The sequence below is a fragment of the Aquarana catesbeiana genome, linkage group LG11 (assembly GCF_042186555.1).
Source record: "Aquarana catesbeiana isolate 2022-GZ linkage group LG11, ASM4218655v1, whole genome shotgun sequence".
Classification (NCBI taxonomy): domain Eukaryota; kingdom Metazoa; phylum Chordata; class Amphibia; order Anura; family Ranidae; genus Aquarana; species Aquarana catesbeiana.
In genome coordinates this window covers 236,186,222-236,200,294 of record NC_133334.1, presented here as the reverse complement: position 1 = coordinate 236,200,294, position 14,073 = coordinate 236,186,222, and the positions used below count along the sequence as shown (strand labels likewise).

Here is a 14,073-nt window from a genome sequence, read left to right as displayed (position 1 = left end):
ACACCTGAAGAAGGGGGCTTGTCCCCTGAAACAAACCAGCTACTGTTATCATCCACTAGAACCTGAGGAGTTCTTAGATGGATTTGCTCTTAGTTTCTGGGTTATGGTAGATTCCAGTGGATGATACCACCAACTGACATGTTTTGGGGGACAAGCCCTAGAAACTAAGAACAAGCCCATATAGGAACTCCTCAGGTTCAAATGGATGAGAACACCTGAAGAAGGGGGCTTTTCCCTTGAAACACGTCAGCTGGTATTATCATGCACTGGAACATGAGGAGTTGCCCTAGATGGGTTTGCTCTGGGTTTCTGGGTTATGCTAGGTTCCAGTGGATGATAATACCAGCTGATATGTTTGGGGGACAAGCTCCCTTCTTCAGGTGTTATTATCCACTCGAAGCTGAGGAGTTCATAGATGGGTTTCTGGGTTATACTACGCTAGTATGGTTTTGCAAGTATATTTTAGGTATTATTCCTTTGAAAAAATTCCTGCTGATAATGCACTAGGTGTTTGCCCCCCTTATTCTCGGTTTGTGCAGCTACCCAAAAGTTGGAATCCTTTCTCATCCTGTTTAATGATTTTTGTAATATAACACAGTTCTGTCTGATGTGTTAAAGGCCTAAGCTAAATTATACTAGTAGCTTTTGGACCGCTCACCGCATATATACTGCAGCTGAGCAGCACGGCTATGCAAAATCACATACCTGTATGCGATTTTGTGCACATGGTTTAGGGGTGCACGCGTGTGCCGCCGAAGTACTGCTCCTGATGTGACTGCACACAGCGGCAGCCAAGCAGCGGGTCCAGCGGCCGCAATGGTGGCTGTGGCCCTCCGATCATTCAGAGGAGAGACAGAGCAGCGGTCTGCCTATGTAAAAAGGCAGACCGCTGATTTGTCAGGGAACAAAAGAGAGATCTTGTGTTTCAGCTAAGCTGAAACACACATCTCTTATTTCCTCCAGTGTATCCGTCACCCCCCCACAGTTAGTAAGCACCTCCTAGGGACACACTTAACCATTTGATCCCCCCTGGTGTTAAACCCTTCCCTGCCAGAATCATACTATGACAGTGGATTTTTTTTTTTTTATTAGCACTGATCACTGTATTGGTGTCACTGGTCCCCAAAAAGTGTCACTTAGGGTCCAATTTGTCTGCCACAATGTCGCAGTCTCACTAAAAAACAAACAAAAAAAAAAAAATGCTGATCGCAGCCATTACTAGTAAAAACAATAAAAAATAAATAAAAAGGCCCTAAATGTTTGTAAATGCTATAACTTTTGCGCAAACCAATCAATATACGCTTATTGGGATTTTTTTTTACCAAAAATATGTAGCAGAATACATATTGGCCTAAACTGATGAAGAAATTAGATTTTTTACATTTTTTTTATTGGGAATGTTTTATAGCAAACATTAAAAAATATTGTTTTTTATTTAAAATGTTTTTTTTTTTTGTTTATAGTGCAAAAAAATAAAAAGGTGATCAAATACCACCAAAAGAAAACTATTTGTGGGGAGAAAAAAAGAACATCAATTTTATTTGGGTACAGCGTCACACGACCACGCAATTGAAAATAATCCCCTCCAGAAAGGCATTCTTCTGCCCACCACCATGACTGCTTGAGGCCCAATGAAAAACCCTGCAATGGGTGAAGCATTCATGCTCCCATTGGTCTTCTACAGAGAAGCACTTGGTGACTCACCAGCCATTTGCTGATCCCAAGAGCTGTCATGGTGAGAGGGCATACTACTCCACCATCAAAGTATGTAAAAGGAGGGAAAAGCAGGAACGCAACTGGGAGATATTTGTAACCCGGTATTAGGAAGTGCCTGAAAAAGGACCCCCCCCCCCCAATTTTCAGGGGCCCAATGTAACTGAACAAATATAAACATAAATAAAATGTAATTTTTTTATATTTTGTTGAGAATTCTTTACTGGCAAAGACTGCCTGAAGTCTGGAACCCATGGACATTACCAAAGACTGGGTTTCCTCTTTTCTGATGCTTTGCTAGGCTCTGACTGCAGCTGTCTTTAGTTCTTCTTTGTTTGTGGGTCTTTCTGCCTTTAGTTTTGCCTCCAGCAAGTGAAATACATGCTCAATTGGGTTGAGATCAGGTGATTGACTCGGCCATTTCAGAATATTCCACTTCTTTTTCTTCAAAAGCTCCTGAGTTGCTTTTGCAGTGTGTTTTGGATCATTGTCTATCTGTACTGTGAAGCGCCCTCCAATCAACGTAACTGCATTTGGCTGAATCTGGGCTGACAGTATATCGGTAAACACTGCAGAATTCACCCAGCTGCTTCTGTCACATCAGCAATAAACACCAATGACCCAGTGCCACTGGAAGCCATGTATGCCCGTGCCATCACACTGCCTCCACCATGTTTTATAGATGACGTTGTGTGCTTTGGATTATGAGCTGTTCCAAGCCTTCTCCACACTTTTCTTCCAGTCATTCTGGTACAGATTAATCTTAGTTTCATCCATCCAAAGAATGCTTTTCCAGAACTGGTCTGGCTTTTTTTCTTAGATGTTTTTTGGTAAAGTCTAATCTGGCTTTTTTGTATTCTTCAGGCTTATGAATGATTTGCACGTTGTGGTGAACCCTCTGTTTTGGCTCTCGTGAAGTCTTCTCATGATTACAGACTTTGACAATAATACGCCCACCGCCTGGAGAGTTTCCTTCACCTGACTGGATGCTGTGAGTTTTTCTTTACCATAGAGAGGATCCTGCGATCATCCAGCACTATTTCCTGTGGACGTCCAGCCCTTTTAATGTTGCTGAGCTCACCAACATGTTCTTCTTTCCTCAGAATGTACCAAACGGTTGATTTGGACACTCCTAATGTTGCTGCTATCTCTCTGATGGATTTGTTTCATTTTTGAAGCCTTACAATGGCCTGTTTCACTTGCATGGACAGCGCCTTTGAACGCATTATGTAGGTTCACGGCAATAGATTCCAAATGCAAACACCATACTTAGAATCAACTCCAGACCTTTTACCTGCTTAATGATAACGAAATAACGAAAGAGTAGCCCACACCTTGCCATGAAACAGCTTTTGCTTCAATTGTCCAATTACTTTTGGTACCTTGAAAAGGGGGGGGTATCGCTATTAAGAGCTGTAGTTCCTAAACCCTTCCTCCAATTTGGATGTAAATACCCTCAAATTAAACCCGAGAGTGTGCACTTTCAGCCTATATCATCATATGACTTTAGCTTAAATATGTTTTGGTAAATACCTGTAAAATACCTGAAAAAACTAAAATTGTGCCCGTGTCTAAATATATAATGGACCTAACTGTAAGCCAAGTTGTTCTGAGTCCAGGTCTACTTTAACATAGGATTCGTGCAAGGATATATTGTGAGTTAGAGAGATGGGAGAGGAGCCCTAAAATGATCCCTGGTGTCCCCACGATGGGGAGAATTATTGGACTTAAGGGGGCATGTCAGACAACTGTATAGAGACCACTGTTCTCACACAGGGCACAGAAGGCTTTTAAAAGGCAAATACATATATACATGCGATACCTAAAACTTTTTTTATTGCTATAATTTTACTAGGCTTTAAACTAATGTGCTATGAATGTTAATATGACATCATACACACACACGAAATATCCTATATTTCGTATACTAATTAATTAAATGTCCTTTTTATATAATTTACCTATGGATTGCAGAGTATGTCTAAAGGATCTAAAAAGAAATTAGATCGGGGATCCCAACTTTCATAACTATTGCTGAGCTTCTAACAAGTGATTCTCTCTTTATAAGAAAGCAACACAGTTAATAAATTAACTTTTTGGAAGGGGAAGGGGTGTTATAATTTCCTAGAAACAAGAACTTAACCAAAAGAAAAGCAATGCTTTATTGCACAATAAAGAAAATAGATCATTAACTCAGTAATAATATATGGAGCCAATAAAGGAGATTAGTACTGACCATGTTGTGCTTGAGGATTCTCTGTACGACTGGAGTAAAGACCTCAATGACCACCATGGAACGAGGACGCTCTCTACAGTGCTATAACAACAGAAACATTAGAAGAATGTTAAGAAAAGTGATGGGTGCATAAGGATATAGTGAAAAGATGTAAAATATATGTATAGCCTATTTTTAATAGGAAAGACAAGCGTTAAAACTACTATGGAGTAAAATTTGTCCGTCTTTGTCTCTTTGTAGAATATTTCCTTTGATTCTTTGATTCTTGTCCTGAGGACAAGTGAACGAAATGTTCTGTTGACAGCTGTAAATTTTGGATTTCTCATCACTTTCTGTCTTGGTGACAATGGTCACGAGCGCAAACAGAGGGATACACAGTGGGAATACGGACAGCAATGAAAAGCTGGCAGAAGTTTTTAAAGTAGAACTATAGGCAAATATAGTTCCTTTTGGATAGTGTAAGAGGGTTTTGACCAGTCAGTTTATTTGCCATCTGTGTCCCACTTGGAAAATTTACCTTCACTTCCTGTCCCATAGCCAAAACAGGAATTGAGAGGAAATCCCTGCAAATTAAGGGAATTTCTTGGCTGGCCTGCACAGAGTTCTGACCTCAACCTGATAGAACACCACTGGGATGAAGTAGAGTGGAGACTGTAAGCCAGGCCTTCTCGTCCAACATCAGTCCCTGACTGCACAAATACGCTTTTGGAAGAATGGTCAAACATTCCCATAGACACACTCCTAAACCTTGCGGCCAGCCTTCCCAGAAGAGTTGAAGCTGTTATAGCTGCAAAGGGTGGGCCAACTCAATATTGAACTCTACGGACTAAGACTGGGTTGCCATTAAAGTTCATGTGCTTGTAAAGGCAGGCGTTCCAATACTTTTGGAAATATAGTGTATAAATAACAGATCATCCATACCTTGCAGAAGAATTCACAGAGATCAGGAGGCGGGTGGTTGTTTTCCAAAAGAGGAGCAATAGCCTGAAATATAAAAGATATAAAATGGTCAACAGAATATTAGAAGACACCTTAGTATGACATCACTTATATCATGCAGTATTAAAGGGTATGTCAACCTTAAAGTTCAACTATAGCCAATTTTAGTTTGGATAGATTAGGTAAGAGTTAAAACCGCTATCAAGTTTTATAGCTGTCTTAGTCAAGAAGTTTTCCTTTGTTTCTTGGTCCGGTGACAAGCTGACAAATTGGTTTCACCCAAGTAGAAAGGGGAAATCCCTCTACTGGGCACACAACAATGAAAACGGTAAGAGAGATTCTCCCCACTGCACACACTACTAAAATAAGCAGTATTTACTGCCATTTTAAGACATTATTCCTCACTTCTAGTGACAGGGAAACAGGAAATGAGGGGAAATCACTTAATTGGGGATGCAGACAACAATAAAAACCCAATAGGCTTTCTAACTGGTCCCCACTCCATTCAAAACGTACCAACATTAGATGGCTGGAGTTGACAGATCACTACACACATATCCTAAAGTGTATTTATTGCATTAACTCTGTCCCACTCGTTATTCAAAAAAATGAAAAAATGCTTTGATTGTAGTTATCCTTTAAATATTGTGAGATCTATAGAAGACTCTAAGACAAAGTAGTGAACTCCTGTAGCAGAGAAATATAGTATGATTAAAAAAGGATGGTTCAAAAGTAAAGTAAGACAAAGTAGTGAACTCCTGTAGCAGAGAAATATAGTATGATTAAAAAAGGATGGTTCAAAAGTAAAGTTGAGTTATGCATAATGGAATGAACCTAACACAACTGTATTCACATGAAAAGACATATTAATTAACTGTCCAAAGTTTTACCTCTACACTACAAATTTTCGGTGTGAGCCCTGTTGGTGATACCACAGATGTCGAGACGGTACTCCAGTTCTGCCCAGACTCGTGTCAGCATGTTCTCAGATATTGACTCCACAGCCTCTTTGATGCATCATCTCAGATCCTGTGGCTTGGGTGGGAAGTACACCAAGTCCTTGATATACCCCCAAAGAAAGTAGTTGAAGGGTATTAGGTCTAAGGATCCCGGGAGGCCAGAGCAACACTGGTGAATCATTCTTTCCTACATGGCCAATCCAGTGTTTTGGTAGGGTATCATTCAGGTATTGGCGAATATCCAAGTGGAAATGAAGAGGAGCTCCATCCTGCTGAAAAACTAGGCTGGGCAGATCTTCCTCCATCTATGGCATAAGCTGTTCTGTAACCATGTCCAAAAACTTATAGGGAGAGTGACAACAATGGTAAATGGCAATCTACTGTTGTGTCACCAATGGGGCTCACATCGAACATTTGTAGTGCAGAGGTAAAACTTGAACAGTTAATGTGTCTTTTCATGTTAATACAGTTGTGTTAGGTTTATTCCGTTATGAATAAATCAGCTTTACTTTTGCACCCACCTTTTTAAATCACTGTATATGGCACAAAGCAAATTCTAGAGCTAAACCAGAGCGATTAGGAACACAGACTTTTTTTTTTTTTAGGGGTGCTAACACACATAATACACCCCAACACTGAAGTCGTTTGCTCTGGTTAGAAATGGCTGTCTGGTATCCTGTAACACTTCAAAGTAGTAAGGGCTACACAAAACAAGAAAGTGAACTCTATTTATGGTGACTGTGGACATTATTATCTGGCAAATCTTTTTTTACAAATACAAGTTATAAACAGATCACCGAGCTGTTAATAGGAACTCTTATGCAATCACATTACACTAAAATTGAATTTTAAATACAGATATCTTATATGTAATCACAGCGCAAGGTTTGCTTTAAGCAGAAATGGCCTTGCTTGCCTTTGCAGCTGACACTTCAGCCAGCCTAACAGTGCTTACTAGAAATTATAGTGTTTTTCCATCTAGCATGAACAGTACAACAAGAGACTATGTTTTACGAGCCCTGAGATTTGTTTATTTCTTGTTTCTTTTAAACAACTGTCAAAGTTTCAGAAAACTCAAGCCACCTAATTATTCCATAACCAAGCAACCAAATGTGCTTGTGTAAATATTAAGGAAGGTCGGTGGAGCTAGTTCTGCCTCCTCCATCGTGATACCATCAGGTCACCAGAAGGAACAATCATTTTTCGTAAAAGAGAAGGTAACTGTCCACATGATAGCCAAGTTTTCGGAGTCTGGCAGACCGTTTTGAATACAGTATAATAAATATATATAAAAAAGCTAAACTATGAAGATCCTGTCCAACAGAGAGTTGATGCTCTGGTCAATATTCTCATCAATTGTTTGCTCTAGTGGGCTTGAACACAGACAGCTCTGGATTAATAGGAAAATATTCTTTATCAGCTTTTATGAATATATACACACACACACACTTTTTTTCTATATGTTTTATCCAAAATGCAAATGAACAATTTTTCAAAATTTTATATAAATATAAATAATATATAAAATTTAATATATCCACATACACAGCTAAAAAGACCCTTGGTGCCAACCACTGAAGGAACCCTACGATGTTTTCCATGGAACCCTGGTTGAAAATGGCTGTATTAAACCATTGTAGTTTCATGTTTCCCTGTTACTGGAGAACAGTCTGTGTGTGTGTGATATATATATATAGATATATACACATACACACAGTGGGTCAAAAAAAGTACCTAGTCAGCTACCAATTGGTCAAGTTCTCCCACTTAAAAAGATGAGAGAGGCCTGTAATTGTCATCATAGGTATACCTCAACTATGAGAGACAAAATGTGGAAACAAATCCAGACAATCACATTGTCTGATTTTTGAAAGAATTTATTTGCAAATTATGGTGGAAAATAAGTATTTGGTCACCTACAAACAAGCAAGATTTCTGGCTCTCACAGACCTGTATCTTCTTCTTTAAGAGGCTCCTCTGTCCTCCACTCATTACCTGTATTAATGTTACCTGTTTGAACTTGTTATCAGTATAAAAGACACCTGTCCACAACCTCAAACAGTCACACTCCAAATTCCACTATGGTGAAGACCAAAGAGCTGTCAAAGGACACCAGAAACAAAATTGTAGACCTGCACCAGGCTGGGAAGACTGAATCTGCAATAGGCAAGCAGCTTGGTGTGAAGAAATCAACTGTGGGAGCAATAATTAGAAAATGGAAGACATACAAGACCACTGATAATCTCCCTCAATCTGGGGCTCCACGCAAGATCTCACCCCGTCGGGTCAAAATGATCACAAGAACGGTGAGCAAAAATCCGAGAACCACATGGGGGGGCCTAGTGAATGACCTGCAGAGAGCTGGGACCAACGTAACAAAACTACCATCAGTAACACACTATGCCTCCAGGGACTCAGATCCTGCAGTGCCAGACGTGTCCCCCTGCTTAAGCCAGTACATGTCCGGGCCGTCTGAGGTTTGCTAGAGAGCATATGGATGATCCAGAAGAGGATTGGGAGAATGTCATATGGTCAGATGAAACCAAAGTAGAACTGTTTGGTAGAAACACAACTCATCGTGTTTGGAAGAGAGAGAATGCTGAGTTGCAACCAAAGAACACCATACCTACTGTGAAGCATGGGGGTGGCAACATCATGTTTTGGGGCTGTTTCTCTGCAAAGGGAACAGGACTACTGATCCGTGTACATGAAAGAATGAATGGGGCCATGTATCGTGAGATTTTGAGTGCAAACCTCCTCCCATCAGCAAGGGCATTGAAGATGAAACGTGGCTGGGTCTTTCAGCATGACAATGATCCCAAACACACCGCCCGGGCAACGAGGGAGTGGCTTCGTAAGAAGCATTTCAAGGTCCTGGAGTGGCCTAGCCAGTCTCCAGATCTCAACCCCATAGAAAATCTTTGGAGGGAGTTGAAAGTCCGTGTTGCCCAGCGATAGCCCCAAAACATCACTGCTCTAGAGGCGATCTGCATGGAGGAATGGGCCAACATACCAGCAACAGTGTGTGACAACCTTGTGAAGACTTACAGAAAACGTTTGACCTCTGTCATTACCAACAAAGGATATATAACAAAGTATTGAGATGAACTTTTAATATTGACCAAATACTTATTTTCCACCATAATTTGCAAATAAATTCTTTAAAAAATCAGACAGACAATGTGATTGTCTGGATTTGTTTACACATTTTGTCTCTCACAGTTGAGGTATACCTATAAAAACAATTACAGGCCTCTCTCATCTTTTTCAATGGGAGAACTTGCACAATTGGTGGCTGACTAAATACTTTTTTGCCCCACTGTGTGTGTGTGTGTATATATATATATATATATCAAAAATGCAAATTAACTATTTTGAATAAACAACTTTCCAATATTTAGTAATTTAACATATATTTTTGTTCAAATAAATAAAACAAAATACTTTAAAGATCAATGAATCCTAAATAAGATATCACCACAACAAAATTAATACGTTTTCCTGATGTTACAGAATTAAGCCAACAATTCTCAAGTCTGTAAACATCCAGCACATTCCTCTGGTAAGCTAGTTTCGAAGAAATCCACAGGGATCTTAGTAGTGAAATTCAAGATCCCCAAAGAAATTCTTCAATTAGCTGTACAGTTTTTTTTTTTTTTTTAAATACAAAGGCACGTTGAAAAAATATGTTTGCTGGTACGGCTGATCGTAAGGATAACTTATAAATGTAGCCCTGTTGTTTGAAGGTATATATGCACCACTAAATATATCTGGAATAATGTAAATTAATATACATTTAGCCCCTTATATTCTTTATTATCGAACGGTCAACCCATCTGGAATTGCACCCCACTCCTAGTTGCCATTTCTCATTTACGACTCAACAACTTCTTATCTGCTGTTTTCCATCTAGGAGACTTTTTTTTTATACTAAGGGCCTGTGTCTATGGGCTTTTGTTTATTCAGAACTGCTTCTGATCTCATGCAAATAAATGGGAATGCAAAAGCAGCTTAAGGGCCTGTGTCAACCAGCTTTGGGCTTGGATGGATGGCAACCTGACATCATTCAGAATTCATTGACAGGTGCATTTGACTTCCTTCAAGAAAGTTATGCATTCCCATAGATTTCTATGGAAATACCAAACCCAGATGACGCAAACCAAAGCCTGATATTGCAGGCCTGAAAGCAGATTGCTACAGCTAAGATAGAGGTCAAACCCAAGTCAGATGGAGGTCAACTGCAGAACAAGTACACCTGTCAACAAACTCTGAATGATCTCAGAAATTTTTCAAATTGATTTTGAATGCAAGCATAATACAAACTCAAAGCATGCTGGACTGACCCATTGGCAATGGCCCTAAAGGGCTCTTTATTTATTTTTTTAACTTTTGGACAGAGTAGAGAAAGGCTAGCACCACTGTATGATTTCTATTGTTACTTGTGTCCCTGTTGGGGAGAGTCACCCTCTCCATTTGTCTTGGGAACCATTGTCACCAGGACTGGAAAAATATTCCAACATGCTAAGTTGTCGCTACAACTGAAATAAAAGGGAAATCTTCTAATGGGGACAATTGTGTTGACAATTGTCTAAGAATGGACCCTATTGGAAGATTTTCTTCTAATTTACTCCCCGTTGTGTCTAGGAGACTTGGGGTTAAGGTAACCAGATTCTAATTGGAACTCAGAAGGCAACAAAATTACAGGGGGTTTAAACTATCTCCACTCCAAAACTAAATACAGATATCTAAAGAATATTCGATAATAATGATAAAAAAAATAAAAACTTACCACAATGATGCTTTCATGCTCCTGAGTGGTTAAATTGCTATTCTGTAGTAATATAAGAAAAAGAAATGAAGAAAGATTGAAAGGAACATAACTCAAAGAAAAAAGTTCAAATTATGGCACAATCTTCTAAAGTACAAAATAGCTTAATAACATAAAACAGTATCTTTTGCACACTTTGCAAAAATAGCCAACTTTCTTCTACATTACTTGTACATTTGGAGACACCTACCTACATCGTAAATGTCACAGAAAAATTATGTATTACAAGATAGGCACACAAATAATTATTGAAAGGAGTTTCTGATGGAATAACACCCATTTGTTGTAAAAAGATTTCCATTTCTAAAAGTGCAAGTCATAGTGTTTTTCGGCTTTTCCTGGCCGATTCTGAGGCACTCTAAGTTCATCTTGTAGGTTTCTTTTAGGGTTTACTATCAGATTTAAAGGACATTTCACCTTGTGACTACATGTACGTGCATTAAAGCAGTGTTAAACCCAAAACAAAAAATGTAATATATTGCAGCTTATCAATCAGATGTGATGGCTGCATTATTTTTCTTTTTTTAGGCTTTTTTTCGCTGGTGATCTAGCCAGTAACACACCTCCTGTATTAGAGTGCCTCCACTCTAGATGAAAGAGCGCAATCATTTTTTGACGTAAGTGTTCATGTTTTACGGACGATAAGCCTGGTCAAACAAAAATGTTGTAAATCCCTTTTCTTTCTTATTTGTTGTAACATTTGTTATGGCCCTCAGGGCTTCTTTTTACTTACTTGATTCTAATAAAGTCTTTGTGGAAATAATAAATGTTTGCTTTGGGTTTAACACTGCTTTTACAAGAGACTCAAACTCCACCATGTCCTAACGTAGAAATAAATTATGACTCATGGACGTGGCATTTTGGAAATACTGGGTCTCATTGGAACCTTTGCTATTGAAGGGAACACTGTTGCATTGGGAAAAATAAATGTAGGTTCTGATGAAAGCAACCATTCCCTAGGGCAGGGGTCTCCAAACTTTCAGAACAAAGGGCCAGTTTACTGGCCTTCAGACTTTAGGGGATTGTGGCCATTGGGAGTAGAAATTATCCTGGTGTCAGTAGGAGTAAACAATTCATCTTTGCTATTTGGGTGAGAAACAGTGCCCTATCGTTGGTGTCAGTGGGAGGAGTAGTGTCCTGTTGTTGGTGTCAGTAAGGGGAATAGTGCCCAATCAATGGTATGAGTGGGAGGAATCGTACCCCATCATTGGGATGAGTGGGAGGAATCGTACCCCATCATTGGGATGAGTGGGAGGAATCGTACCCCATCATTGGGATGAGTGGGAGGAATCGTACCCCATCATTGGGATGAGTGGGAGGAATCGTACCCCATCATTGGGATGAGTGGGAGGAATCGTACCCCAACATTGGTATGAATGAGAGGAATTGTACCTCATCATTGGTATGAGTGGGAGGAATCATGCCTTATCGTTGGTATGAGTGGGAGGAATCCTGCCCCATTATTGGTTTCAGTGGGAGGAATAGTGCCCAATCGTTGGTATCAGTGGGAGGAATAGTGCCCCATCGTTGGTATCAGTGGAAGGAATAGTGCCCCATTGTTGGTATCAGTGGAAGGAATAGTGCCCCATTGTTGGTATCAGTGGGAGGAATAGTGTCCCATCGTTGGTATCAGTGGGAGGAATAGTGCCCCATCGTTGGTATCAGTGGGAGGAATAGTGCCCCATCGTTGGTATCAGTGGGAGGAATAGTGCCTATTGTTGATGTCAGTAGCAGGGATTATGTCCCATTGTTGGTGTTAGTGTGAGGAATAGTGTCTTGTATCGGGGGGAGGAAAAATGGCCTAAGGGCCGCATAAAGACAAGTGAAGGGCCACATCTAGCCCCCGGGCCGCAGTTTGGAGACCAGTGCTCTAGGGTTTGTGTCCCATAAACCTAGCAGTGAAACCTCTTCTTGAGGTTTGAAAAAAAAAAAAAAAAAGTCAAAAGGTGACATCAGTCCAGAATACATTACTGTTAAATACATTTGCTGTAACTCATTCATAGAAATGTAATAGGTTCACAATAAGTCACAAACCTGGTCAATTAAATCAGCCTCTCTCAACCTTTTTACCCCAGAGGAACCCTTAACATTGGTTTCAGGTCTCAGGGAACCCCTGTTAACCTACAATTTATCAGGGGTCATTACCTTGATGGTCAATTGGAAGATTGCCCCTCCTTACAGTGGTGGTCAGAATGCCACCCAGACAGCTAAAAAGATCATTGGTCAACTCGCTAGATCTGACGAGTGGCAATAGAACTGGAACTATGTAGGCACCATCAGATGGGAGGTCAATCATCCACAGCTCAAGGAACTCCCAGCAACCCCCGGAGGAACCCTAGGATTCCACAGAACTGTGGGTGAGAACTGCTGGAGTCAATCATCCACAGGCTCAAGGAACTAGCAACCTCTGGGGTAACCCTAAGGTTCCACAAAACTGTGGTTGAGAATAGCTGGAGTTAATCATCCACAGCTCAAGGAACTAGCAACCTCTGGAGGAAACATGGGTTTCCACGAACTATGGTTGAGAATGGCTGGAGTATATCCAAATTTTTCCCACAAAAAAAACCCAAAACCAGTAAAAACTGCATGTCAAAACAATCAGTATTTCCTGAGATACAGACAGCTGAAAATTATGCAAATATAGACTTTTCCTGTTAAAATCTAATTGGTTCTTGTGTCTTATCACCTTACTGGCCTTTCAATGTAATGGGCGGCCTCACTAAGCAATAAAAGGAGAGGCTTGGGATAAAGGAGGGAGCAGGGTCAACGTCAACTTTTATAGATTAAGACAAGGTCTGCAAACATAGGTTCAGCTACCTATATTTCCATATCTCCTGCTCATTTAAACCTGCAGTTTTTGGTGAAGGCAAGCCATGCATATGCGTCTTCATAATGCGCTCAGTTTGCTGTGCCCGGGTTTGTGGTAGGTTTACTTTAACAAATATTATTATCATAATAACTGTCTCTCCAGCTCTTCTGCCACAGCATGTGAAGAGAATAGATTGAAGTGTTTACAGTTAACATGAAATGCATTAAATTCCCCACCAGTCCCAGATGGAGTGCAGAAAAACAAACTGTTCCTTTCTTGGACTCAACACGTACAAAATTAATTTTGCCAAAACATATTACATCGCTGCTTCCTCATTTGGACAAACTCTCTTTGCATACAATAAACTGCGGCCATTAATTTTACTGTCAATTGAACACAAATTAGTCATTCTATTAGAAGGGTTTTTGTGTGGGACTGGTAAAGCAGCAAATGTTGAGAAAAAATAAGCATATAAGTAATTTGGCAATAAGAGACCCTCCTGATTATCTGGTCTGGCTTCATATCTCAAGGCAACAAGTAGAGGACAATAAAATCAATCTGTTAACCAATAACTCATGAGATGGAGCAG

General features: G+C 40.0%; 1 protein-coding gene across 4 annotated transcripts in view; it reads right to left on the bottom strand.

Annotated features, from left to right (window-relative positions):
* The window catches only part of CMIP (c-Maf inducing protein), a 278,661-nt gene that overhangs the window by 116,273 nt on the left and 148,315 nt on the right, over positions 1-14,073 (bottom strand). For all 4 annotated transcript variants that reach the window (XM_073605534.1, XM_073605536.1, XM_073605537.1 and 1 more), the window contains exons 5-7: positions 10,637-10,678; positions 4,871-4,933; positions 3,950-4,030 (exon numbers count right to left, since the gene is read on the bottom strand). In XM_073605534.1, the coding sequence (XP_073461635.1) occupies positions 3,950-4,030; positions 4,871-4,933; positions 10,637-10,678 (186 nt within the window). The remainder of the gene's footprint in view (positions 1-3,949; positions 4,031-4,870; positions 4,934-10,636; positions 10,679-14,073) is intronic.